The sequence below is a fragment of the Hylobates moloch genome, unplaced genomic scaffold (assembly GCF_009828535.3).
Source record: "Hylobates moloch isolate HMO894 unplaced genomic scaffold, HMol_V3 SCAFFOLD_13, whole genome shotgun sequence".
NCBI lineage: Eukaryota > Metazoa > Chordata > Mammalia > Primates > Hylobatidae > Hylobates > Hylobates moloch.
In genome coordinates, this window is record NW_026652288.1 from 64,173,323 (window position 1) to 64,200,984 (window position 27,662).

Sequence of the window (27,662 nt, forward strand, 5' to 3'; positions counted from 1 at the left end):
AAAAAAAAAAAAGACATTTCTCAGAGAACATAATTGAGACATAAAAATAATTACTTGAAATTAATATCTAGATTGAAACTCTAGATATGAAAACAGACTAGTGTTCAAGACCTGTTGCTCGTTCTTTTTGTGTATGATGTGTCTTATGAAAGCTTATAGAGCAAGCCCTTCAGGTTCCTTTGCCGTGTAAATAACTGTTTAGCTGTACAGTTAGAGCATAATGGGAGTTAAAAGGACTCCTAAACCTTTCATATAAGGTGACCATCGTTGGGTCCAGGCAGAGATCCCTCATATCAAGCCAAGTGCTGCCCTAGATGAGTTCTAGGAACATACTTGTGATATGACTGCCTTACACAAAGTTGCAAAATCTGGCTTCACTTCTCTCTCACCCTCCTATCCAAGCCCCATTTTCCCCCCACTTAACAGCTGCCTTATTTCTCACTTTTCTGCCCTCTTCCCACCCTCAAAGGGCTCTTGGGCTGGTCCAAACCTTCCATGTTCAGTGACTCATCCAGGCCTGCTCTTCTCATAAAAAGCTGGTCCTCTAAAACCTCCGACCACTCACTACCGCTATCCATTTCCATAGATACTAGGTGTGTAACAGTTTGATTGAAGTAGTGTCAGGCCAGGCACGTAATGTCAGGCCCACACCTGTAATCGCAGCACTTTGGGAGGCAGAGGCAGGTGGATCGCTTGAGCTCAGGAGTTCAAGGACAGCCTGGGCAACATGGTGAAACCTCGTCTCTACAAAAAATAAAAATAAAATAAAAATACAAAAACTAGCCAGGCATAGTGACCTGTGCCTATAGTCCCAGCTACTTGGGAGGCTGAGGTGGGAGAATTGCTTGCACTTCAGAGGTTTTGAAGTGTAGTGAGCTGAGATTGCACCACTAGACTCCAGCCTGAGTGAGAGAGTGAGACACTGTCTAAAAAAAAGAGAATATCAATAGCTAATGCATCTAAAAGCATTTCCATTCCTTACTGGACAGAAACAGGGCTGAGCATACCTATGATATCTGAATCCTTTGCGTGATTTCTGTATGCCCCAGAATCTTTCTTACCTCCTCGCTCATGCTTCTCTGTGCCTTCACACTTCTGAGTCTGTTTCAAGTTTGCCACTCAGTAAACTGGCCCCAACTAATTTGTAAAGAAACCTACTTACATCCTAACACCTTGTGATTTATTTCATTGCAATGTGGGTAGCTGTTGGGAGGCTACATCACTGTGCAGTACTGCCCTCCACAGTCCTGCTCACCTCTCCTGTCTCTCCCCACTCACCCCCATCTTGCTGGCACCCAAGGGATCTCTTGCTTACGGCAGAAAAAGCAGTCTCACCCGCATTTAGGACCCCTTAATATCCCAGTTTCTACTTTAAACAGTCTTACCAAGAGATTTCTTAAAACGAAAACTGCCCTGTCTATGAAAGGACTATCCAGCGGATACAGCTTTTCACTTTGTTAGGGTAGAATAGGTAAAGAAGGTAATTTGAGGAAGGAGGATCCTTCCCCTGACCACAGGGAGTAACAGATTTAGAATTAAAGAGATACTCAGAGACAGGGATTCATGAAGGTAGAGATCAGTGCCTGAGTCACAGTGAAATGCAGGGTGTGGATTGTTTCCAAATGGTGTTCTTGTTGACATTCAAGAGGAAGGCCATAGGCCATATGGAGAGGTATTTAACCGGCATGGAGCTGGTATCCAGGAGGGCTGCAGAGGCCTCTTGAACCAGTCGTGTGGAGGTCCAGAGCCATGCTGGGATACAGACAGAGCCAGAGGCTCAAGTGTATGTTCTTGCCTACAGCAGAGGGCAGTCTGTGTGCAGGTGGATTGGACCATTGTGCCCTTCCTCTGCATGAGCTCTGACACCCAAATCCAGAGACAGGAGCTGGGGAGGTCCTTAGACAATGTCCAGCACAGTCTACTTGTGGGTCACCTGCTGATCTTAAGCACCACCCGTTTCTTGTTGTTCTTCCGTTTTTTCCTTAACCTCTGTTGCAAACTGCATCCTTCTGAAAAGTCTTTCTTCAGTCTTCTTAAATGCTAAGTTGCTTACTTCATAACATGCTTTCCTATTGGTTACTTTCTGTTGCTGGGACCTTAACTATACTTGGGGGATTGCCAGGATTCTTAGGCATACCTTTTTCACTTTCAAATTAATTGTCCATAGGCAGGAGTTAATCCATAAATTAACAAACGTCACTCTCAGACAATACCCTTATAATTCTGGGAATGTCTTACAATAGCAGCCTAGTCATGGCTAAGAGCCTTGGCTCTGCAGCCAGACTGCCTGCATGGAATCCCAGCCTGGTCACTCATCAGCCATGGGATCCTGGACAAGTTAGTTAACTTCTTCATGCCTTGGTTTCCTCACATTGTCATTTTGGAGATTAACTGAGTAAACCAAGCAAACACTAACCAATGCCTGCGACATATGAATACTTTATACTCTTATTATGAGCTCTTATTATTACTAATGCTTAGTCATTAGTGAACTGTCAAGAGATCAGGTTAGAAAAGAATAGTTTACACTATATTCATGTTTTAACTTATTTTAATTAGTATTACTATCATGTTATGACTATGTATGACATATTAAGTCTAGGCAAATCATGGGCAGAAGCTTAGCAGTCAGTTAAGAGGATCAAACAGTTAATACAAGACGATCTAAGTAGGTGCTGTGGCTCCAGGCAGGGAAGTTGAGTCAGGAGGGGTGGATGTCCGAGGAGGTGGAAGGAATATCTCATTCTTAGGTGCTCTCTTTTGGTTTTAGGCTTATGGGTTTGTATTGCTAGGATGCGGCAGCGCTTTCCCTCCACTCTGCAACACAGGTGTCAGATCTCTGTGATGGGTTCCCCCATCCTCATTAGAACATTTGTTGAAGGCAGTCATCTGACTCTCTCCCATGCATTGTCCCTGCCCCCACTTCCTGCACAAAACCACCTCTGAAAATCCCACCTGCATTGATTACTTTGGAATTTCAGTAGCCCTTAATGTCAGTACTGCCCTGATAGCCCCAGCTTGTCACCTTGCGTATTTTTATGCAGATGACCCATCTTCCTGTTTGAACAAAAGCCTTTTGGGGCCACACACTGAGCATAGTGCCATATGCATAACAGTTGCTTATTTAATCGATAGCTTTATCTGTGCACAAATTTGGGCATTATGATTTTTATCCTTTTAAGGATTAAATAGAGCAAGAGTGTTGTGTGTGTTACATATACTATGTGTATAAAATAAAGTAAGCTTGGGGGTATCAAATATCCTCTTCATTTATCAGAAGAAACAAACCATGGAATGATCAATTAACCTGAAGAGGAAGGAGCTTTACAAATAGGCTGTATTTTTCTTGCATGCTTTTTGGAGCAGCAGCAGCATGGTAGGATGGTAAGTGCTCATGCCTTAGAGGTAAAACCATGTCAAACCCCATCTCTGCCACTTAATAGTTGTGTGACCTTGGGCATCTCACTTCAGTCTCTCACAGCCTCAATTAACACATTAGTAAAATTTACCTTGTAGAAATATTATTATTCCCCATCATGTCCTTAAAGAATTTGGTTTCCAAATATAGTAAACTCTGATGATAGCTTTTTAACCAGTTCCTAACTTTTTTTTTTTTTTAAATAAACTTTAGGGGATAGGAAAGGTTACACGAGTTTGTATTATTTTGAACAGTATATCATGCTCAAATATCTTGGTTGCCTGTAATATAAATCTACTGAAATCTAACACTTGAGCCCAGTACCTGAGGTTCTGTCCCATTTTACTTTTCTTTCCCCACTCAAAGCTTCCTCTCTGGCTCTAACAGAGGATTCCTGGTCTAGCACACAGGTGCTCACCTGATACCTGCCATTGCCTGTCTGGAATTCCCTACATTATCATCAGCTACCCAGATCACACCTGCTGTATAAGCTTGAAGTCACATCCCACTATCTTAGCACCTCTGCTCCCATTGAAGCTGGGTAGTGCCCTTCCTGCTGTGAATTCCTGAGCACCCACTGTTCCTATTTTTGCTTTGACACTTGTTACATGCATGTTTGTTTTTTGTTTTTACATACATAGACTTCCTGCCAGCTAGAACAGGACTACACTTTACTCCTACTCTTTTAACGATATTCTTTATTGTGAAATGGAGCATATGTACAAAAGAATACATATTTTAAAATGTGCATTGTTTAAAAATCCCACCCAAGTTAAGACGTAGAACACAACCAGTGCCTTAGAACCTCTTTTTGTCCCTTCCCAATCATAGCTTTGCCTTTCCCCCAGAGGTAACCAGCATCATGAAATTTATATTGATTATTGTTTTCTGATCTTTAAACAGTACCTTTTTTCTTGTTTTGTCTTTTGTTTTGTTGTTTTTTTTTGTTTGTTTGTTTTTTGAGATGGAGTCTCACTCTGTCACCAGGCTGGAGTGCAGTGGCGCAATCTCGGCTCACTGCAACCTCTGACTCCCTGGTTCAAGGGATTCTCCTGCCTCAGCCTCCTGAGAGTAGCTGTGATTACAGGCACGCGCCACCATACCCAGCTAGTTTTTGTATTATTAGTAGAGACAGGGTTTCACCATGTTGGCCAGGATGGTCTCCATCTCCTGACCTTGTGATTTGCCTGCCTTGGCCTCCCAAAGTGCTGGGATGACAGGCGTGAGCCACCGTACCCGGCCTGTTTTGCCTTTATGTAAGTGGAATCATATATATGTAATTGTTTGACCCGTTGTTTTTTTCAACATAAATGTTTTAAAAATTCATCTTTTTGCTGCATGATGTGTATAGCTATAGTTCATTCATTTTAGATTGTATTCCATGCTGTGAATATAGCAGAACTTTTCCTTTAAAAAAGATGGCTATATAACTATAAAATCTCAGTCATATTCACCAATAAGCAAATATTTCTTACATATATGTTGGTGGGTTGGCTAGGACAGCTCTGATGATTTCAGCAGGGTTTAGAGCTAGGCTACAGGTTTGGTCCAGATCTGTTCTGTGTTTCTTTTTTCTGGAAACAGCAAGCACCCAGGGCATATTCTGCTGGCAGAAGTTGTAACTTCTCAGAGGGTGAACAGAAATAAGCAATGCTTCTGTAAGGCACACTGTCACTTCTGCTCATATTGCCTTAGTCAAGTCAAGCCATAAGACATGTCCAACATCAGGTGGGAAAGTGTGCCCCCCCCGCCCCGAGGAGGCTGGGAGTAATGTATACTTGCTGAGCAGAAATCTAATACAGACATTTGGGTTGTTTCCAGTTTTTGACTATTTCAAACAGTGCTGGTGCTGCTGTGAACATTTTGATTATATCTCTTGTTGCACATACACAAGTGTTTCTTTAGGGTATATGCTTAGGAGCTGAGCTGCTGGATTGTACAGCATGAGCATTTTTAACTTTACTAGGTAATACAAATACTTTCCAAGTGGTGTGCCTGTTCTGTCCACAATGGATTGGTGCTTCAGTGTTGCACTGAACCATGCTACATTTACATTTTTTGTATGTAAGTAACACACAAATGAATAAGTACTTTTAAAAGTATCTGTCTCACAATGTCACAGTGAACTCAGTTTGATTTTGAACCCTTACTGCAGGATGGAAAGTACACTGTTAAAGCCACAGAATAGGGAGGCCAAGGCAGGAGAAATCACTTCAGGCCAGGAGTTCAAGACCAGGCTGGACAACATAGCAAGACCCTGGCTCTACAAAAAAATATTAAACATTAGCTAGGCATGGTGGTCTGTGCTACTCAGGAGGCTAAGGGTGGGAAGTTAGAGGCTGTAGTGAACTGTCATGCTACTGCACTCCAGCCTGGGTGACAGAGTGAGACACTGTCTCTTAAAAAAAAAAAAAAAAGAAAGCTATAGAAAAGTGCTGCTTATCTTTTTGTCAGTACTCAGAATCCACTAACTGTTTCAACTTGCGTTCACTTGGCAGGTTTGGTGCAGGTGCCAAAGTTGTGCATTTCCTGGGACGAGTGAAACCATGGAATTATACTTATGATCCCAAAACAAAAAGTGTCAAAAGTGAGGCCCATGATCCCAACATGACTCATCCAGAGTTTCTCATCCTGTGGTGGAACATCTTTACCACCAACGTTTTACCTCTGCTTCAACAGTTTGGCCTTGTCAAAGACACCTGCTCATATGTAAATGTGGTAGGTTCTGTTTCTTTTCTTCAGATCATTTAATGCTGCTTTTTAAAAAACTTGTTGTATCAATAGAGATGTAGAATATTTAGCAGCATTTTAAACAAAGAGATACAATTTTGTGGAAAGAAAACAATAACCATCTTAGAGGGGAGAAACATTACCAGCAAGAAGTAGCAGAAATAAACTGTGTGGCAGATTTCTTTAGATCCGAGAACATAGTTTAGAATTTTCTGTATATACCCGTATATTTTAACTCTAGAATTCTTAGCCCATTCTCCTCTGAAAAGATTTTGAGATTATTCCTAAAGTAGTGGTCTATAAAAACAACACCCCATTGAATGTTTTAGGAAATGCAAACATTTAGATGTATCTACTTTATATTTGCCATCTGCTTAGAAGAATGTGTTTTCAGTGAAAATCACAATATGAACATACAGTAAATACTTTTATAGGATTGTTTTTATTTCCTATGTTTGTACTCCTATGATTACTATAGGATCTTGAAAAAGAAGTATCTTTGTAAGAGGGAGATGATATGTTAACATTTATAACCCTCTTTAGCATCTTTTCTGACTTTAAAGGTCTTCTCTGAGGTTTGTTCTTATGAAAGAATTGGAAGAGGATGAGGAATGAAACTGTTACATATTCAGATATAAATAAGAGAACAGAATGGGTGAATTATAATCAGATAATCAGCTAATCACCTGGCTATGAGATTATAATATTATAAGAGATTATTCTGTTTTCTGTGGTATAGATTTCAGCCATTTCACTTACTGGCATTTACTAAGAAATAGAAAGGAAAAAGGGAGAAAGAACTAACACTTGCATTCTTACTCTGAGTTCTTTATATGGATCATGACATAATATTTGTACAGCAGTGGTCCCCAACCTTTTTGGCACTAGACACTGGTTTTGTGGAAGACAATTTTTCCATGGACCAGTATGGGGGATGGTTTTGGGATAAAACTATTCCACCTCAGATCATCAGGCATTAGATTTTCATAAGGAGCACACAACCTAGATCCTTTGCATGCACAGTTCACAATAGAGTTCACGCTTCTATGAGAATCTAACCACCCCTGATCTGACAAGAGGCAGAGCTCAGGCGGTAATTCTTGCTCGCCCGCTACTCACCTTGTGCTGTGTGACCTGGTTCCTAACAAGCCATGGACCACTGCTGGTCCATGGCCTGGGGGTTGGGAACCCCTGTCATACAGTACTTGAAACCACCTGGCACATAGTAAATGCTTAATGAAAGTTAGCTATTCTTATTTAACCCTTAAAACCACTATATTAAGTACTATTAGTAAGTATTGTTAAGTATATTATTATTAATATCTCCTTTTATAGGTAAATTAGCTGAGGCTTAAAGAAGTTACATAACTTGTCTTAGTTATGTAACAGACTAGTCAAGTAGCAGAATGGGCCTCAAACCCAGGTCTGAAGAGACTTATCCTTAAGAAAATTTGAGATGGACTATGCTTAAAAGTAGCCATCTACAGCCCAGAATTAAGATAGTACCATTTATGGCAGGTGAAGGGAGAGTTACACTTTAAATGCTAAACTATTTTAAGTTATCTCCAGTATACCTGGCTTGACCTCAGGGGCCTCTCTTTTAGGGTATAAATTGACAGCCCCCGTATTGTGAACAGAGGGGACTCTGGAAATGCCTCCGTATCATTACTATTGCCAAGTGCAAGGCAAAGGCAGGACTAATCCAATGGAAGGACTTCCTTATGTTGCCTCAGCTATAATGCAGTCCTTTACCCAAACATCTTCAAGTTCCACTGTATTTAAATACATACCTATATGCTTATGTATATATGGTAATGAAAACAGGTAGTCAGAACACTTTTTCCACCATTTTCTCTGTTAAAAGCAATACTTGTCTGTATTCATTTACCTTCCTTTTTCTCTGCTAAGATTTCCAATACCTTTGCACCTTAGTACTTTTTGAAGGATAGCATTGGTACATGTGAAGTTGATCACCCATCTATATGTAATGAGAATCAAATTTAATGTAGACTAGGTCTGCTCTGTTTGTTGCACATTTACCCTGTTCCTTCTGCAATATGAGGGCTGAGAATTATGAACAAAGGAAAGGTGAAGATGGGAATTGAAAGTTGTTCAAAACTAAGCGATTTAACAGAGGCTACAAGAACAGATAGATGCTACTTGGTAATCCAAATGAAAGCTTGAACAAGCAGAGAAGTTTGGTACCTAGTCTCAAACAGTTTCTTTCCTTCTTATAATGTGATAACTGAGTATGTGTTGCGGCTCTCTAGTTAGATTCTTTCTGAAATGTAGCCTGTTGGGTATCATTTTGTTTAAGTTCTCAACCTTTCAGAGCCCACACAGATTGAGAATTTATCTGGAGACTTGTGTTCCCTTGCCCATCCATCTTACACTTTCTAATGAACTGTTTGCAGCTTTCAGACTTGGTCTATACACTGGCTTTCTCTTGTGGCTTCTGTAGAAAGGTATGCAGAACTTAAACATTAACCCTAATTACTTTGTTCTCCCAATGTTTTCACTGAGTCAAGAAGTCTTCATTTCGTTAGGAAAAAATCATATATAATCTTTATATTTTTGTGTCTTTTTTGTTTGTTTCATGTAATACTTTTCAGTTTTTGCTACTTTGCATGATGATTCATCCTGGCTGTTCTGTCTTCAATTTATTGCATTCTTTAAAACAGTTTGATTTTCAGCTCTCATAGAGTCGATTATGCTTTCCTTTCTAGGAAGATGTCTCAGGAGCCATATCTCATCTGTCCCTTGGGGAGATCCCAGCTATGGCACAGCCGTTTGTATCCTCAGAAGAACGGAAAGAACGATGGGAACAGGGCCAGGCTGATTATATGGGAGCAGATTCCTTTGACAACATCAAGAGGAAACTTGACACTTACCTCCAGTAGAAACACTGCATTTTTCTGTGAACACATCCACTTCACAAGCCTTGTTTCTGATACTTAGTATCTAGAGCTGGGTTGAGAAAAGTCTGTTACAGTTGCTAGAGGTTTTCATTAAAACTTACCAGAGGCTTTTTTAGGATAAGAGGTGAGAACTGGGCAAAAGTTGTGAAGCAGCAATTCTGTTATATGGACAGTGTTCTGCTTTTTAATCCTATTTAGCTTGTTTCAGAAATTCTCACTTTTGTCGACTGCCAACATACAAAGTAAGGGAAACTCAAGATATTAAGATGGCTGTATCAGTTCTTAAAATCTGCAGAGCCTGGTTCAAAATCAGTCACTCCTTTCAGAAGCAGACATGGCATCTGTTCCTTGCTTTGCTTGTTGGTTGTGCCTACCTTTCACGAGACCTGAATTTTAGAATTGCCCAGTGCTGCCAGAGTGAGTTGAGTGTAATTCTGCTTTCAGGTAAAGATAGGCTATCTTAACACTGCTGAGTGATTCATAAACGTATCAACCAATAGCATTAACCCATTTTACTTCCTGGTCTTAGTGTCTGAAGATGCTCACCAGTTTTCTATGTACAGTAAGGCAGCATGCTAAAACGCTTTTGTTCAGTTCTGTATATTTGAAAATAGCAGTGTGTTCTCTGATGGTTACCTGCAGTGGCACCCTGTACAAAAAATAAAAGACTTATTGCTGTATCTTGGTGGTTTAATTAAATTAAGGAATCTCACCATACACCCTTGAACAAATCTATTAGGGAATTTTTCATAATTTTTGGAATTTGTCATAGTTTTAAAAAAGTGTAAAGCTTGACATTGGGATATATGCTTTAAAAACTGGTATCTATGATTTCAATCTAATTGTTTTTCTGTGATGGTGATGGATCTGACAGATCAGAACAAACTGAGATCAGATTTACAGTGTCATCCACACTGCACCTCCCCATTAAGTGGGTATTTAGCTATTTAGAATATTTTAACCTTAAAGTCATTCCTAACTGTCAGAATCAATACTGGGTCCAGTCCCTACTAGTGTTTTATCTATGATTTAAAATGATTGATAGAATGGAAAAGCATATTTATTAAATTTATAGATCATTCTAGGTTGTAAGAGATGGCAAGCTAAAGAAGGGTAGGATCCAAGGTGACCTTTTAAAACTAAAATGAGTGGTCAGAAATGATTTTATGGAAGAAAACAGGACAGTTAACCGTGACAGGAAGAAACTTTAGAGGTTTGACTGGGCAAAAGCTGCATAGCTTTTGTGACTTAGCCTTCAAGGTCACCCTCCTTATTCATATTGATGTGAATTAATATACAAGCATATAGACAGCTTAAGTCAAGTATGGTTGGGGCCATCTTGAAGGCTGTTACCATAGGAGCTCAATAAGAACCTGAGGATTTACCTAGAATTATAAAATATTAAATGATAAATGACTTCTGAAACTAGCTATTTGGACTGGTGAAGAATGAGTCGCTATTGATCGTCAAGTACAATGAAGCATTTAACGAAGATTTATTTAAGTGCCTCCATGTGTCAGATGCTGTGGTACAAAGACTTCTCAAAATAATTTTAGCTAGTCAGAGGTCTTTCTGGCTTCCGAGTCCCTGGTTAAGATTAACAGAAACACAGTCTTCAGATATAAAATGTCTTATTTTTGTGGCCATTCAATATGCCTCGTAAATAATTTTTTCTATTTACTACCGTTCATTCTCTATTTTTTACACAGTAGCGTAACAAAGCTCTAAGGTGGAAAAGCTGACATAGTTTTAAATTTTTTTTTTTTTGAGATGGAGTCTTGCTTTGTCACCAGGCTGGAGTGCAGTGAGGCAGTCTCGGCTCACTGCAACCTCCACCTCCTGGATTCAAGAGATTATCCTACCACCTCAGCCTCCCGAGTAGCTGGGACTACAGGCACGCACCACCACGCCCAACTAATTTTTGTATTTTTAGTAGAGACAGGGTTTCACCATGTTGCCAGGATGGTCTCAATCTCTTGACCTTGTGATCCACCGGCCTTGGCCTCCCAAAGTGCTGGGATTACAGGTGTGAGCCACTGTGCGCCCAGCTAATTTTTAAATTTCAAATAAGTATTTAGTGAAGGCTATTAACTTTTGGAATCAGAAAGAATGACAAGCTTACCATAAGACATAGCATATAATGCTGTCAAGTTATTTGGCTAGAAAATCACTGAATAAACATTCTTTGCCTTCTATGATCTGTGTCTTAAGGTGAAGTATTAACTTTTCCATGTAAAGCTATACATATATTGGAAAATCTTTTCTAGGGAGTCCAGAATACTAAAAGTTACTTAGTAAAATGTATAAAAAGGCAAGAGTAACTCAAATTACAAGATTTATATTTGCAGAGGTGATCCATATATACTTATCCCCTTGCAGTGGTTGGTATGACCTTTGGTTGTAAGACAAACTTGCCCACAACAGAGGTCAAATCCATGCCTTTGGAGATTAGCTCCATGGTGGATGGAGCTATGGTTTATGCATAAAGTAAATGTTTACCTTAATTCTCCTTATACCCATATTGTCCTGCTGTATAACACATTTTGCAGATATTTTAATGTGTTAAAAACTTGAGGTTAGGGCTGGGCGTGGTGGCTCACGCTTGTAATCCCAGCACTTTGGGAGGCTGAGGCGGGCGGATCACGAGGTCAGGAGATCGAGACCACGACGAAACCCTGTCTCTACTAAAAATACAAAAAATTAGCCGGGCGTGGTGGCGGGCGCCTGTAGTCCCAGCTGCTCGGAGAGGCTGAGGCAGGAGAATGGCGTGAACCCGGGAGGCGGAGCTTGCAGTGAGCCGAGATTGCGCCACTGCACTCCAGCCTGGGCGACAGAGCGAGACTCCGTCTCCAAAAAAAAAAAAAAGAAAAACTTGAGGTTAAACAAACATTTGAGTTCTTGTTAAGAAGAGCCAAACATCAAATGTGCCCTTATATTTTTAATGAATCTCATCCAAATGCTAATGCATAAACCTTGACAAGTACTATAAATAAAACAAGAAAAAAATACAGCAATGTCTTTGCCATTCCCCAAAACAAAGCACACACTACCGAAGATAATTTCATTAGTACTCACTGGTAACAAACTACCTATAGGGGTTAGTTTCTATTTCCAGTTCTAGAGCTGTAATTTTAAGGACAAAATGTACAATGATTGAGTGCTATCTGTGTATATATAGGTATCACAACTCCTTTTTTTCTTCCAGATGAGGAAATTAATTGGGACCCATGTTTTTAGATCAAGGCATCTTAAATAAGCACTCTTGATTTCTGAGCAAGAATTTCAACCAGTAAAATTGAGCAAAATAAAGGTAGGATATGAGTACATTATTCTGTTACAGTAATCTTCATGTACTCAAAAAAATGTAACACTTGCATAGAAATGTCACAATTAATGAAGGATTTTATTTGAAGATAAAGTCAAAATTATGGCACCAAGGAAGGTAATAAACGTTTGAAATTTTTATTGATTTTTAAATTTAAAATCCAGTTTTAACCACAAAATTGTTTGAATCACAAGTGGTAATACAATGTCTTCAATATTTTTCTAAAGTTATTTTTCTATATAATAATAAAACAACAGCATAGCATATAAGAAGTTTTCATTCCAGTGGCTTTTTTATATATTTATCCTTCTTAGGAAGGACAAATTAAATTTTTTAAATTAAACTTTTAAAATTTAACAACATCTAACAGAACTGTACAAAGCAAAAAGACATTTTTTAAACAACTTGCCAAACTTATGTGTTTTAAAAACAACTTTGTAAATGTCTGGGCAAAGAAGCAAGCTGTCCTCCCTTTACCTTCATAGTGAGTTTGTAAGGCTTTGTCTTTGTAAGCAGGAAGAGTAGATTGTGTTGTTTTTTGCCAAAAACTGTTTATACTTAATCTCACTGAAGTATTGCTATATGGAGAACCCATACTCTGATCAACTTGATTTTTTGTGTGTAATGCTTGATCTGCCAGGTACCTTCCCTACTGCTCCTAATGCTAGTGGGCTAATCCCAAATTATTATTCCACTATCATCCCTGCAGAAAGGTCTTGGTTTTGATGAAAATCAGCCCTTTCCTTACCTGCTACTGCCTCAAAAAGGGACCAGGAAGATTCTAGCTGGCTAATTCACTGTTCCCTTTGAGCAAGAAAACAGGGCACAGGGAGAAAAGGACTTAGCTGGTGAGAGATTTGGCATATACCTTCAATGTGTGCCTTATAACACAACATTGTCTCCGATCTCATCTTTCTATCAAATGACTTCCAACACTCTAAGTCAAGTCTCAGGTATTCTTAAATCTGTATCATCAAACATGAAGCTTCTCTTATTAGAGTAACTAATACTTTCTTTGGATTAAAGTTTCCCTTTGAAATAAAACCACCTACCTAATCCGACTGCTAAATTTCTAGCTTGTTTGTTTTAAATATGCTCAGGAGTCAAACCAAATTCGGCAGCAAATAAGTTTGCTTATTAACAAAAAAGTAAAAAAAAAAAAAAAGAAAAAAAAGATGACTAATTCTATAGATAGCTGTAAGGATGAATTACTCAAGTTCAAAATCAAATTCTGATTCTAAACACGTAACAATTGTTTACATTCAGGATTAAGATGTCTTTAAGAGTTGAAACGACTTTGGAGATCATCCAGCCCAACTTCCATCCAGATATCACGCCTCTCACATATAGTAGTCTTCTGAATTATAAAAATTTATAAAGTTACTTCCAAAAAAAGCTACATAAATAAAAATTATCTATTTATAGAAATATCTATTTAGCAGTTCCATAATTTAAAATATTCAAATCAAATTGGGTAGAATTGGTTTGTCTCTCACTCCCACAGACTATATTTACACCTTAGACACAGCAAGTTACATTTAAACAATGAGTGTAGTACTACTTAACTAAAATGGAAAAAATAGTACTCTTAATATAATCCCTAATTTTTTCATGAACATAAAACTCCAAGTCACTTATGTGAACTATATCTCAATGTAGCTGTAGGAAAAATAACCTGTGCTAACCTGGACTTTGGTCTCATTTAAGATTTGGTTCTGGAATGCAAATACGGTTTTTGAAAGCCCAATAAAATTAATTCTTGTATAGTGTATATATATTGTTTACAAGGACTACAAACACTGCATCACAAATCGGAGGCTTTGGTAAATAACTAAGTGTCCAACATAGAAAATAACTATTTGGTCAAAAGTATAAAAGGTCTGACCTTATTTGAAATACGAAAAAGCTGAGTACTTGGAAGATACATGAAAATACTCAGCATAGATACTATGAAAAGCTGAATAACAAAGTAACCTTTTTCCTCAAAAAATTATTTCAGGCCACAGTATATAACGGAACTTATTGCTATATGAAGTGTCATTAAAAATAGGTTCATATATAGAAGAAATTGTGTCAGTAATACCTCTTCACTAATATAAATATGCCGCTTCTAGAAGACATGTTCTCTAGATCTCATTTCTAAAACTCTGTTTTTCTCATTTCTAAAACTTAAGTATCCAATCAAACTGACCTTACTAAAATCCCACAAATTATAAATCAATTAATGTTCTGATTTCATTAATTTTGGCTTGTTTCATTTCGTCAGCATTTGGTTTTTTAGTTCCAAAGGCTCCTGCTGCAAGTTCTCTCTTTTTGTTTTGTATTTTCAGCATATTTTCTTCAACAGAGTCCTTTACAATGAACTTTAAAAAGAAAAAAAAAAAGTTAAATTGATTAAGTAGTTTTTAAGGCATAGTATTTAAAATCTTTATTAAAAAAACTAAATGAAAGATTTGCCTAATGGCAAAAACCGCAATTACTTTTGCACCAAACTATAATAACTATTTAGTAGAACTGAGCTTTGCTTTCCTTACCCAATATGGTTTTCTTATATAAAGAATATGGCTGTACGAACAGAAGTTACAGATCACAAGATAAGCAAAGCAATAAAGAAAAAAAAAGCAAACTATATAGGCAACTCTGGCAAAATGACTTCAGCATTATATTAAAAAGGCCATTCCGGCCGGGCACAGTGGCTCACGCCTGTAATCCCAGCACTTTGGGAGGCCCAGGCAGGCAGATCACGAGGTCAGGAGATAGAGACCATCCTGGCTAACATGGTGAAACCCCGTCTCTAACTAAAAAATAGAAAAAATTAGCTGGGCATGGTGGCAGGCACCTGTAGAGCCAGCTACTCAGGAGGCTGAGGCAGGAGAATGGTGTGAACCCGGGAGGCGGAGCTTGCAGTGAGCCGAGATTGCGCCACTGCACTCCAGCCTGGGTGACAGAGCGAGACTCCGTCTCAGAAAAGGCCATTCCCAGAAATTCAAGAATGAATCTTTAGTATAATTCACAACACTAACAAAGAGAAAAATAAAACGTGATCATCTCACTCCTGATAAAAACTTGATTTTAAAATACCCTAACTAGGAATGAATGTCTCAACATTACATATTTAATGTGAAACAATGAAAGTATTCTCAACAAAACAGAAACAAGTCAAGAATAGTCACTATCTGCTACTATTTAACATTGTTTAAGAAGTCCCAATTACTGCAATAACTAAAGCTATATAATAAAATTTTACTGAAATACATATAAGATCTACATAAATGGAGAAGAGATACTATGTTCCCACATGGAAACATTCCTTATTTATAAAGAAAGATAGTTCTCAAAGTAATAATAAATTCAATAAATCTCAAACAAGATATCTTAAATGGGATTTTATAACCAAAATCTAAAGTTCAATTCAAGAGTAATAATAATAACCACCAATACAATTTTCAAAAACGGTAATCAGAACCTTTTACCCTATCAGGTATCAAAACTTACTTTAGGAAACCACAGTTGTTATAAGAGTAACACTGCCCTAAGAAAAGGAAAAGAGATCAATGGAACAGAACAGTCTAGAAAAAGACCCAAGTAATATATATAAATTAGTTTATGATGAAAGTGACATTTCACACTAGTAGGGAAAAAGTTGGAATTTTCAAAGAAAAAAATGATGTGACAGAACAAATCGTTCTTCATCTGATAAAAGAATAAGCTTAGACTCATGTCACAAATCATAAAACAAAAAATAAAATCTTCCAAAAGAACCAGAAGTAAATACAGAATAGTTGAAAAAATGTGAAAATAAAGCCTTCTGTCCTAGGTAAGACCTTAAAACCTAGAACGTATAAAAAAGGCTGACGTTTTAAATCATAAAAATTTTAAAGCTTTTTCATGACCAAAAAAATGCAGTTTAAAGACAAGGAAGAGTATGGGATAAACCATTTTCAACATACATAAACAAAAGATTTAAAGTCAGACTGTATCAGGGAGTCCTTTATACTATAAAACTATTTGTACCATAACTATGAGAACTGGACAGAAGACATAAATAATTAACAGAAAAAATGTTAATAAACAAGATATGTGAAATATACTCAAGGTTTTAGGTAAATGCAAATTAGAACAGCACATTTTTGGCCACAGAAGCATAAATTAACAATTTTAACATAAATCCTATTTTGAAACCAACTCGATAGTTAATAAAAATTCTAAATCCAGAATTCTAGTTTTTTTAACTTATCCCAAAGAATTACTTGCATCTATGTGCAAAGATTTATATATAATAATGCTCATTATGGCACTGTTTTTATTAGCAAAAAACTTAATGGGTTAAATACATTATGATGTATCTATATGGTTTTGTAGAGTAGTCAAATTCAGAGAAAGAAAGTAGAATGGTAGTTGAGACGAATGGGAAGTTATTATTTAATGGATACACAGTTTCAGTTTAAGATGATGAAAAAGTTCTGGAGATGGATGATTGTGATGGCTGTTGCACAACAACATGAATGTACTTAATGCATCTAAACTGTATACTTCAAAATGGTAAATTATGTATTTTACCACTATTTTAAAAAAGCGTTCATCTAAATGTACTTATGAGGTAGTCTCCAATGTATAGTTTTAAGGGAAACAAATATGTTGTAGAATAAAGTATAATTCCATTTATCTTTAAAAGAATGTTTTTAAGGAGATGTACACATAAATATAAATGTAGGTGCAGAGAAAGATCCCTTAAACAGCATATATTCAATTATTGATGGAGGAAACAGGTGACTTATATTTTGCTCTGCATAATTCCACTCAATCATTATAATAATATATTCTTGCATTACTTGCTTAATTGTAAAAATCGTATCAACCTAGTCTTAAAGTAGTTTGTTTAAAAACTCACTTTTGTGATGATAACTTCTTGCTTCTGGCCAAGTCTATGGCATCTGTCAAAGCACTGATCTTCAGCAGCAGGATTCCAGGCCTAACAAGAACATGGATGAGTTGCTTTATTACTGCCCTGATCTTTGAGTGTTTTGCATTTGTCCTTTCATTTCACTAGTATTCATTCATCCTTTTCTGACTGAAAGTTTTCTGCCTGAAGTCAGATACTAACATCACAAATACTCTGGGGGAAAAATCCACCCTCCCAATCACTAATGATGATAGGCATCCTCCCCATACTACTGCTTCTAATACCTAATACAGGGCCTGACATATGTATCAGCACCCAAAATAAGTATTTGTTGATTAATCAGTTTGGTTTTTTTTTTCATTTTTAAAAGAATTTATGTGTGCTTAACAGCAGAAAAAGGTTATACATCCTCTTAAATGACTTAATTTATATGAGAAAAGACACAATTCTTGGGCCTATTTATAAAAGTTTTCTCCCCCTTTTCTGGTTTTCTTTCACTTTCCTCTGTTCATGAAATAAAAGTATAAAAAAAGGGTTTCTCCTGGCTAACACAGTGAAACCCCATCTCTACTGAAAATACAAAAAATTAGCTAGGCAAGGTGGCGGGCACCTGCAGTCCCAGCTACTCAGGAGGCTGAGGCAGGAGAATGGCGTGAACCCCCGAGGGCTGGAGCCTGCAGTGAGCCCAGATTGCGCCACTGCACTCCAGCCTGGGCAACAGCGAGACTCCATCTCAAAAAAAAAAAAAAAAAAAGGGTTTTAAGAGTCAATAAGTCCTAAAAATTTTTTTTTGTTGATGCAATTTTTCGTATCAGTATTTGAAGTCAGTTTGACTTTAAAGCTGAGCTAAACAAGTACCATTAGCTAATTAACACAGACATGATCATGAGAACTGTTTTAAGCTAAAGAATAAAATGATGGGTCAGGCACGGTGGCTCACACCTGTAATCCCAGCACTTTGGGAGGCCAAGGCAGGCAGATCACGAGTTCAGGAGATCGAGGCCCTCCTGGCTAACACCGTGAAACCCCATCTCTACTAAAAATACAAAAAATTAGCTGGGCGTGGTGGTGGGCACCTGTAGTCCCAGCTACTCGGGAGGCTGAGGCAGGAGAATGGCGTGAACCCAGGAGGCAGAGCTGGCAGTGAGCCGAGATCGCGCCACTGCACTCCAGCCTGGGCGACAGAGCAAGACTCCATCTCAAAAAAAACAAAAAAAAAACCAAAAAAACAATAAAATGGTGCAACAATGAAAAGGGAAAAATAACCAAAAAGATTTGGAACTCTGGTAAGTGGTTTTTAAATCATATCATGAATTGTTTGGATAAGGATCATTAAATTTTAAATTAAAACTATGAGGTTTTTTTTTTTTTTTTTCTTTTTTTTGAGATGGAGTCTCGCTCTGTCACCAGGCTGGAGTGCAGTGGCAACCATCTCAGCTCACTGCAACCTCCACCTCCTGGGTTCAAGCGATTCTCCTGCCTCAGCCTCCCAAGTAGCTGGGATTACAGGTGCTTGCCACCATGCCCGGCTAATTTTTGTATTTTTAGTAGAGACGGGGTTTCACCATGTTGGCCAAGATGGTCTCGATCTCTTGATCTCATGATCCGCCCGCCTTGGCCTCCCACAAAGTGCTGGGATTACAGGTGTGAGCCTCTGTGCCAGGCCATATTACCCCAATACTTATACAATGTTCCATGACAAGGTAAAAGAAAGCTGGGCACAGTGCCATATGCCTGTAATCCCAGCTACTCAAGAGGCTGAGGGAGGATTGCTTGAGCTCAGGAGTTTGAGACCAGCCTGGGCAAAAGAGGAAGACCCTGTCTCTTAAAAAAAGAAAAAAAAATTTAAAGGTAAATGACTTTAATGAGCAAATTTTTATTTTTTTATTGAATCATTATGTTTCTCGGACCTGACTTTTAAGTTAGAAACAACACTGGAAAGCTTGATATGTTCAATGAAGAACACTCAACTTACTATAAAACTGCTAAAACGTTCTGTAAATTTTTAAAAACTGTTTACACGTTTAGTCTCTGATCAACTTTATAATACTAATTATTTTGGTATTAACCTCTTTGGTACTAAGATTATAAGCAAGAAAAATAAAATTTGGGATTTGTTCTAAAAATCAGCTTCTAGAATTATCACTGGATTAATTAATATTCAACAATCTATAGTTACAAATATTTTTGTATAGTAGCCATAAAATACTGCCAACAAAGATTTAAAACTTCATCCACAGTACTAAGGCAAGAAAATACAACAGACCGGCTGGGCGTGGTGGCTCACGCAGGTAATCCCAGCACTTTGGGAGGCGGAGGCAGGTGGATCATGAGGTCAGGAGTTCAAGACCAGCCTGGCCAACATGGTAAAACCCCGTCTCTACTAAAAATAGAAAAATTAGCCAGGCGTGGTGGCAGGTGCCTGTAATCCCGCTACTCAGGAGGCTGAGGCAGAGAACCGCTTGAACCCAGGAGGTGGAGGTTGCAGTGAGCCAAGATTGTGCCACTACACTCCAGCATGGGCGACAGAGCAAGACTCCGTCTCAAAAAAAAAAAAAAAAAAGAAAATACAACAGACTATACCATATCCATGATATTCACCCATGAAGGCCTAAGTATGATGACCCTAGTTATAATCTTACTGAGAAGGATACCCTCAGTTGAGGGAGGAAAAAGGAAGCCCGAGTAAACATATATGCATCAACAAGGTAGCCTCACCCAATTAACTAAAATTTATATCTCAGTAGAATTCCTACATGTTCTCAGTAGAATTCGTATGTGTTAAAAATCTTCTGAGTTTCAGGTAACAAGTTACAATCACAAATCTTAAGTCTGAATGCACAGAAACAGCAGAGGGTTGCCTTTAGCCCACATAGTACCCAGTGCAAATTAGAAACTGAGTTAGTCCAAGGTCCTTTCAGGCCAAACAGCCCCTTTGTACATGTAGAAAAACATGCTCCTATGTGAATGCACATCCAGGTCACACAGCTTGGTGAGTAAAGTTCAAAGTGAATTTTAGCCTCTGTTCTACCTTCAGGCCTGTACTACACAACCACAATTGACTGCACTGTATTAGGCATTAAAACGTACTCAGAACATTCCATTAATGATAATTTGTTCCTCAAATTGTGATCCTAGACCACCTGTACCTCAATCACCTATGATATATGCTAAAAATGCAGCTTCCTGGGTCTAATCCTAGAACTCCTAAGTCTCTTAAGTTGAATGCAAAGGAAATTGCATTTTACCTAATTCTTATGCACATTAAAGCTTAAGACCACTAGAACCGTGATGGTAGTCATTTTGTCTGTCTTGTTTATAGTTAGATTCCCAGTGCCTATAACAACTGATGCAAAGCAGGATCTCATTATTTGTTGGCTGAATGAACCACTACTCTAAAAAGCATTACGGTTAATAGAGATTTATTATAAAAGAAAAGTAGAATAGCATAGCATAATAGTACCTAAATATTTACATAGACTGTGATTCTGGTTTTGCCTATTACTAACTGTGTGATACTGGGCACATTATTTACTTTTCTGTGCTTCAGTTGCCTCTTCAGTAAAACAGAGCATTTTTTTTCTTTTTTTTCTTTCAGAGACGGGTTCTTGCTCTGTCACCCAGGCTGGAGTGCAGTGAAAGGAACATGGCTCACTGAAACTTCAACCTCCTGGGTTGCTCCCAAGCAATCAATCTTTCCGACTCAGCCCTGCAAGTAGCTGGGACTACAAGTACACACCACCACACCAGAGTAACTTTTCTGGAAATTTTTTTTGTAGAGATGGTGTTTTGCCATGTTGCCCAGGCTGCTCTCAAACTCCTGAGCTCCGGCAATCCATTCACCTTGGCCTCCCAAAGTGCTGGGATTAAAGGCATGTGCCATAGCACCTGGCCAAAACAGAGCATTTAATAATGGTATCTACCTCATAAGGATGTTGTGGGGATTTCAGTAAAGTGCTTAAGAGAAAGCTCTTAATCCACATTTACTAAGTTTTTGTCATCTATTTCTAAAGTTTGCCTAAGAATTTTCACAGTTAATTATAACTATGAAGGTATTTACCAAATAGTTTTTTGTCTTATTTTTTTGAAAGAAGTACTAAGATTCTGAAAAAATTTACAAAACTACTTACTGGATCCATTAAAAACACTCGAGAAGCTGCAGACAGATTCAAACCAACTCCACCTGCTTTTAAGGACAGAAGCATTATAGTTGGAGATCCTGCTTCAGTGTTTTGAAAACACTGAATTGATTCAACTCTTTTCTTTTGGGCCATGGAACCATCCAAACGAGTAAACACAAATCCAGAGGCTCTAATGGGGGGAAGAAAAGAGACAAGTAACAAACACTATTATTATAAAAATAAAACAAAGTTAAGTAACTACAAATCTCTTCAATAAATTCTTTCATTCATTTATCTTAACAAATGTTTACTGAACACTTATTAATAAGCTAGGCACTGAGTCAGTCATTTTCTGATAAATTCAGGACTTAATCTTTAAATTCCTGTGCTGCCAGGAAGTATTCTCTATTGTGACTCCGAGTATCTTTCAGATAAAATGACTAAAACTGGCAAAACAAATTAAGTTTTTTTTTTTGCTATCCAAATCAATACAATTATATAAAATCCTTTTACTGAAAGTGAAAAACACTGGAACTTACTTAAGTGGTATTTCTATTAAAGACAGGAATGTTGTAAACTGAGAAACAACCAAACTTTTTATGTTGGGATTCTTCTTTCTTAAGTCAGTCAATGCGTGCATTAGCGCATTAATCTGAAAAAATATTAAGATGTCCATTAGATTCCATTTTAAATCAGTAAAATTAGTTTAAAAGTTTTTATCATAAAGAAAAGGTCCTGCAACGTTATTTCCCTAAAATGCAAAAGACTACTCATTTAAAACAAAAAATTAAGACTGAAAGAACACTCTAATAATCTGAACCCATTCTATTTCCTCTCAAATTCACCACTAAAAATAAAAAGCCAGTGGTCAACAACAGAACACTAAAATGACAGGAATGAAAGCAGAAATTACGATTTTGATATACTGTGTATATTTCCTTATATAAAGGTAAAACAAATACTCAAATATTTGCACATGAGTACTTTACCTTTGAACTGGACGTCCATTCCACATCAGACTTTTTCTCACTGTCATGTGCTAATTCTTCTGGAGGACATTCTAATAAATTATCTTCATGTATATCATTTCTGCATAAAGGGCATTTAGCATGTGGCTATATAAGAAAGAACGAAGTATGAGCAACACTTAACAGAAGAACAAATATAAATATGCCTAAAAATTTTTAAATGTATGCTAAAATCTGTATCTCTCACAGCTAACATTTTATTAAACCTTTTAATAGATTTCATCCATTTAAGAGACATTTGAACATGCTGAACTCCAGACATAATGTGGTAAGTAGAATGGATAAAGGAGGGAGCAAAAGTATGTGATCTGCACTAGCTAGAAGCAAAAGCAAGAAACTAAATATTATAACATTGTAAGCAAGTTTAAAAAAAAATCCATGAATAACAATTTATTAAACCTAAATACAATACAGCTACACTATTTAGTACTATTCTTTAAAAAAAAATCCATCTTAATGGCTTATAAAGCTATTAAGCTTATAAAGCTTATAATAGCTTATAAAGCTACTAGGATCTGTTAAATCCTATCAAGTTCATTCCAAAGCAACATCTGTTGTACCCATTTGAACCTGCTAATAAAATAAGATTATATCTTAAATAACTATATATAAAACACCATTACAATAAAATAATTCTGAAGCTAAAATTATTTAAAAGTCAATACAATGGGGTTACTTTTGGGGAAGAGGGAGAGGGTAAATGATTGGGAGGGGCCACAAGGGGACCTAGGCAGCAGATACAGGAATATGTTTACTTCATAATTCACTGAGCTATTTAATCATGAATTTATACATTTTTTCCACATATGTTATATATCAATTTAAAATGTTTTAAAAAATTCTACCCCAGCTGAATGACTGCTTAACAGAGTAGTCAACTTCAAAAAAATTCTACCACACAAAAGAATCTAGACCTACCTTATCCAACACAATAGCCAGTAATCACATGGGGCAGTTAAGTCCTTGAAATGTGGCTAAGCCACATTGAGGTGTGCTGTAAGTATACACTACCACCAAATTCTGAAGATTTAGTTTTTTGTAAAAAGCACATCATATTAATACTTTTTATATTTTAGATATATTGGGTTAAATACAAATGTATTAAAATTAGCTTAATGTTTCTTTTTACTTAAGAGTATGACTACTAGAAAACTTAAAATTACCTTTGTGTCTCACATTATCAATCCATTTATTGAACAGCAATGATATAAACAGCGGAATTAAGATATTGACTGTGAACATCTTTTTATGTTGCAAGTGTTGCATTAGGAGAAATATATCACCTATTAAAATACTGGAATAATTAACTATCAAAGGTATATTATTAAATCCAAGTGCAAAACTCCATATACTATCTTTTATTACATTAAAGACAGGTGCACTACTCTATCAAACACTGAACCTCTACTGAGCAAAAAACTAACCTGCTCATTCTGAATGACTTGGCAAATACAGGGTTTACAAAATACATGTGCACAATGTGTTATCACAGGAACTGTTAAAGAATCCAGGCAAATTGCACATTCTTCATCTGAACCTGAGCTCAGAATTAACTTCATCTTCCTTATTAACTTCTTTCTCAGTTCTTCAGGTGTATCATTTCCTAGAGAAAAGGCTGAAAAATTAATTTCAGAGCAAGGTTTGTAATATGACAAGTTAATCTATCTTATAAGGAAAAGTTTCGCTTTCCAGTAGGGAAAGTCTCTCATCATTTTCTGTCATAGGCAAAAAGCATAATTAAAATTTGAAATTTAAGAAACATTCAGAAGCCAAAATAGTAGCCAACTCACGTAATATACCTCATAGAGAAGCATCATTATAACATGATAATAACATACCAGCACACAATAAAAGGCAGATCCAATATGAATCTTTCATCAAAGGGTATCTATCACTGGAATTCCTGGAAAGACCTCATTATAATTCCATTTCATTGGTAAAAAAATTATTGAATATATTCCTAGCTGAGTCTCACACTAAAAGCAATCTCCATTTGACAGAACAAAATAAACTAAATGTATGCCACATAAAAAAAAATTTATCACTCTTAAGTATCTCTGACAAATACAATGATATGAAGCAATCAAATTTACCTACCTGAGGGGCCACTGGAAGACACTGCATTTGTAAGAAGGTAAGTATGGCAACAAATTTGCCGCAATCTAAGCAAAAGACCCAGGACATCTGCATAATGTGCCAGGACAGTCCCTTCATTAAAATACCTAGAGATTAAAATGTCAAATATTATTAAGTCTGCTAAACAATAATAACTTCCTATTCTAAAACAGCAGAGTAAATGGTATTTTTCTTTTCTTCTCTAGAAATTACTCCAAAACAAGAACGAAAAGCAGAAAAGCAAACTCTAATAAAACCAAGAGAGATCTATAACAATAAGGCACAATATATGAGAAATGGCTGCCAATTGCAGTGTAAGTCAGATAGGAAGATGCTGAGAGGGATGACTGCAGATCTCAAACAGAGCTGCCAAAACACAATTCTTTAAAATGGATGGCGTGCCCTGAGGGGAAAATCAATAACTCTCACGTGCAGAAATAGGAACAGGGTGCATGCTTGGTGACTTGAGCTTCCATGGAGAAATTTATACCAAAAAAAGAGGGAAGGTAAACTGAATACAGAAACATACAGGTGCACTGTGTTTTCAAAAAAAGACTACGGGCACAGCACTCTACACTCCAAGCACCCCTAAAGTTTCTGATCTCTGTTTATGTGTACTAATAAAACCTAAAGTAACTCAACATGTAACCCTGAGTCTTAAGTAAATTGGGTTATTTCCTGCTGGTCTGGGACATGGTTGTGACCTTTCCCTTTTGTACATCTAGACTAGCAAATAGCTAGTCCAAGAAGAACTCAAGATATTCAAATATAAGTAATAATCAGCAGAGAGCAAAGGTAGGGGACACATGGCAGTGAAAGAAAACTCAGCAGAAAAATGTTGCCACAGAGCAAATAAAAATTATGACCAAGGATACTGTCATAATTTAACACCACTCAATAAAGCAATTCCTCCAAAAAAAAAAAAAAAAATCTTAAAGCAAAGACAAAGAGCTTTGAAAAAATATGGCAAGAGAACATGAAGAGATGAAAGATGAGCTGGTATGGCTCAAGAAAGTGAAAGAAAACAGTGAATCATCAGAGAAATGAAAGTCACACTGAAAACAATAAAGCCAATATAAAAAAAGACTAGTCACTGATAAAAACATAGAAAAGGATGTAGGGAACAGGATTGAGAAAATCAAAATTAAACAAAAAAATGTGAAAGATCAGAAATAAAATGATACCTATGGAACACAGATAAAAGACATCTAACATACACAGAGAGAAATAAAATAATGGAACAGAAAACAATATTTAAAGAAAGCTTTCCAGGAAAGAGAAGGGGGGGAAAAGCCTGGAATCTAAAGATTTAAATAATATCACATGTCCTAGGGAAAGTCAACAGAGAAGTTGCTGAACTTCAGAGGGAAAAAAAAAAAAAAAAAAAAAAAAAAACCAGGCTTCCCCACAGAAACATGCTATACAAAATACAGCGGTACAATGACAACATAGATTCTTAAGGAAATGGGTGATCCAAAAATTATATAACCAGGCCATCTGATATTTAAGTATTTTAAGGCAACAGAAGAAATACAGCCTAACGGCTGTGAGTACAAATTTTTAGAGCTAGCTGGTCATGAATTCAAAACCTGGCTGTGCCAATTTAATTATGTAACCTTGGACAGGTTGTTTAACCTATGTCTTGAGCTTCCTCAGTTCTAACAGTGTCATTGTAAAAGTACCTACCTCATACAACTACTGTTATTTAATTTAATACATGTAAAGTATTTAAAATAGTGCCTGGACTATACTAAGTGCTATACATGAATCCGTTGCTAGTATTAGTACTGGTAGTATTACGGCAACAAACACTTCTGAATATTCAAGAATGCAAGGAATAGGCAAAATAATACAAAGATTAAACTTACAAGCTCTAAACCAAACTGCCAGAGTTTAAATATCAGTCCTGTCACTCACTAGCTGTGTGACAACAGTGTAAGTCACCTAAACTGCTCTGTACCTCAGTTTCCTGACTTATAAGATGTGGATAATAATTATACTGACCTAATAGGATTGCTGTGAATACATTTAAAGCACTAAGATCAATGTATAACACCTAGTGAGTGCTAAATAAATGTTAGTAAATACATAGCCTATTAAAAAGAATACTTTAAAAATAACTTATTTTCTGAGAACAGTTTCAATAAAGTTAATCTTTTTCAACTTTTTCAAATAATCTTTACTAACACTAGTTGTTCCCTGGCATGGTCATATCTTACTGATACTCAGCATTTCAATTTAAGAGATCTCTTTTGAGTGCCTACCATGTGCTAAATATTAGAAGCTTCCTCCTATTTCACCAGTCATTGCTGTCTTCACAGTTAGATCTCTTTCACTTTACTCACTCCCTTGGTGATCTCATGGCTTTAATTACCATCCACACATAGGTGACTTTGAACTCGACTCTCCTATCCAATTAATTATTTGACATCTCTACTTGGAAAATTCACGGGCATCCTATGATCAATGTGTCCAAAACTGAGCTGCTGATCTTAGCTTAAAAAAACCTCTGCTCTTCCCATAGACCTGTCTTGGTAAACGGCAATTCCAACCTTCCAGTTATTCAGGTAAAAAGGCTTGAAGTTATCTTTGATTCCTCTCTTTCACATGCCATAACATATCATCCAGCAAGTTCTGTTGGTTCTACGTTCACAATTTAACAGAATCTAATTATTTCTCACTCCCTTTATCACTACTATGGTAAAAACCACCATCATCTCTTACTTTGACTGCCACTGGTCTCCCTACTTCTGACCCTATTCCTATTCAAATAACCTAAATCTGAGCATAGCAGCCAGAGTGATCTTTTAAAAATATAAATCAGATTATGTCACTCTCCTGGCTCAAAACCCTTTAAGGTTTCCTGTCATAAAAAGTAAAAGCCAAAGTCCTTGACATATGCGTTACATACCTCCATTCCAATATATCTCTGATATCATGACTATTTTCTCTCTTTTTCATAGTATCCAGCCACAGTTGCTTCTCTGTTATTCTTCAAGCTCACCATGCATGCTCCCAGCTGGGAGCATCTACACTTGCACTTCCTTCTGGCTGAAACACCCCTTAATCCCAATCTCCTTTAGATCTTTACCTATATATCATCT

At 37.0% G+C, this 27,662-nt stretch overlaps 2 protein-coding genes across 8 annotated transcripts in view; one reads left to right on the forward strand and one right to left on the reverse strand.

Moving 5' to 3' along the window:
• Window positions 1-9,746, forward strand: part of GYG1 (glycogenin 1) — a 36,257-nt gene extending 26,511 nt beyond the window's left edge. Inside the window, exons 6-8 of one of the 2 annotated variants that reach the window (XM_032173799.2) lie at window positions 5,917-6,136; window positions 8,563-8,613; window positions 8,875-9,746. In XM_032173799.2, the coding sequence (XP_032029690.1) occupies window positions 5,917-6,136; window positions 8,563-8,613; window positions 8,875-9,048 (445 nt within the window). In that variant the 3' untranslated portion in view covers window positions 9,049-9,746. The remainder of the gene's footprint in view (window positions 1-5,916; window positions 6,137-8,562; window positions 8,614-8,874) is intronic. The other variant, XM_032173800.2, reaches the window with a different exon arrangement.
• A 2,768-nt stretch (window positions 9,747-12,514) lies between these two features.
• The window catches only part of HLTF (helicase like transcription factor), a 56,479-nt gene continuing 41,331 nt past the window's right edge, over window positions 12,515-27,662 (reverse strand). For 2 of the 6 annotated variants that reach the window (XM_032173806.2, XM_032173804.2), the window contains exons 19-25: window positions 24,541-24,665; window positions 23,868-24,046; window positions 22,405-22,530; window positions 21,955-22,067; window positions 21,425-21,605; window positions 17,283-17,363; window positions 12,515-14,754 (exon numbers count right to left, since the gene is read on the reverse strand). In XM_032173806.2, coding sequence (XP_032029697.1) covers window positions 14,602-14,754; window positions 17,283-17,363; window positions 21,425-21,605; window positions 21,955-22,067; window positions 22,405-22,530; window positions 23,868-24,046; window positions 24,541-24,665 — 958 coding nt within the window. In that variant the 3' untranslated portion in view covers window positions 12,515-14,601. Of the gene's footprint in view, window positions 14,755-17,282; window positions 17,364-21,424; window positions 21,606-21,954; window positions 22,068-22,404; window positions 22,531-23,867; window positions 24,059-24,540; window positions 24,666-27,662 lie in introns of all 6 variants that reach the window. The other 4 variants (XM_032173803.2, XM_032173801.2, XM_032173805.2 and 1 more) reach the window with 3 other exon arrangements.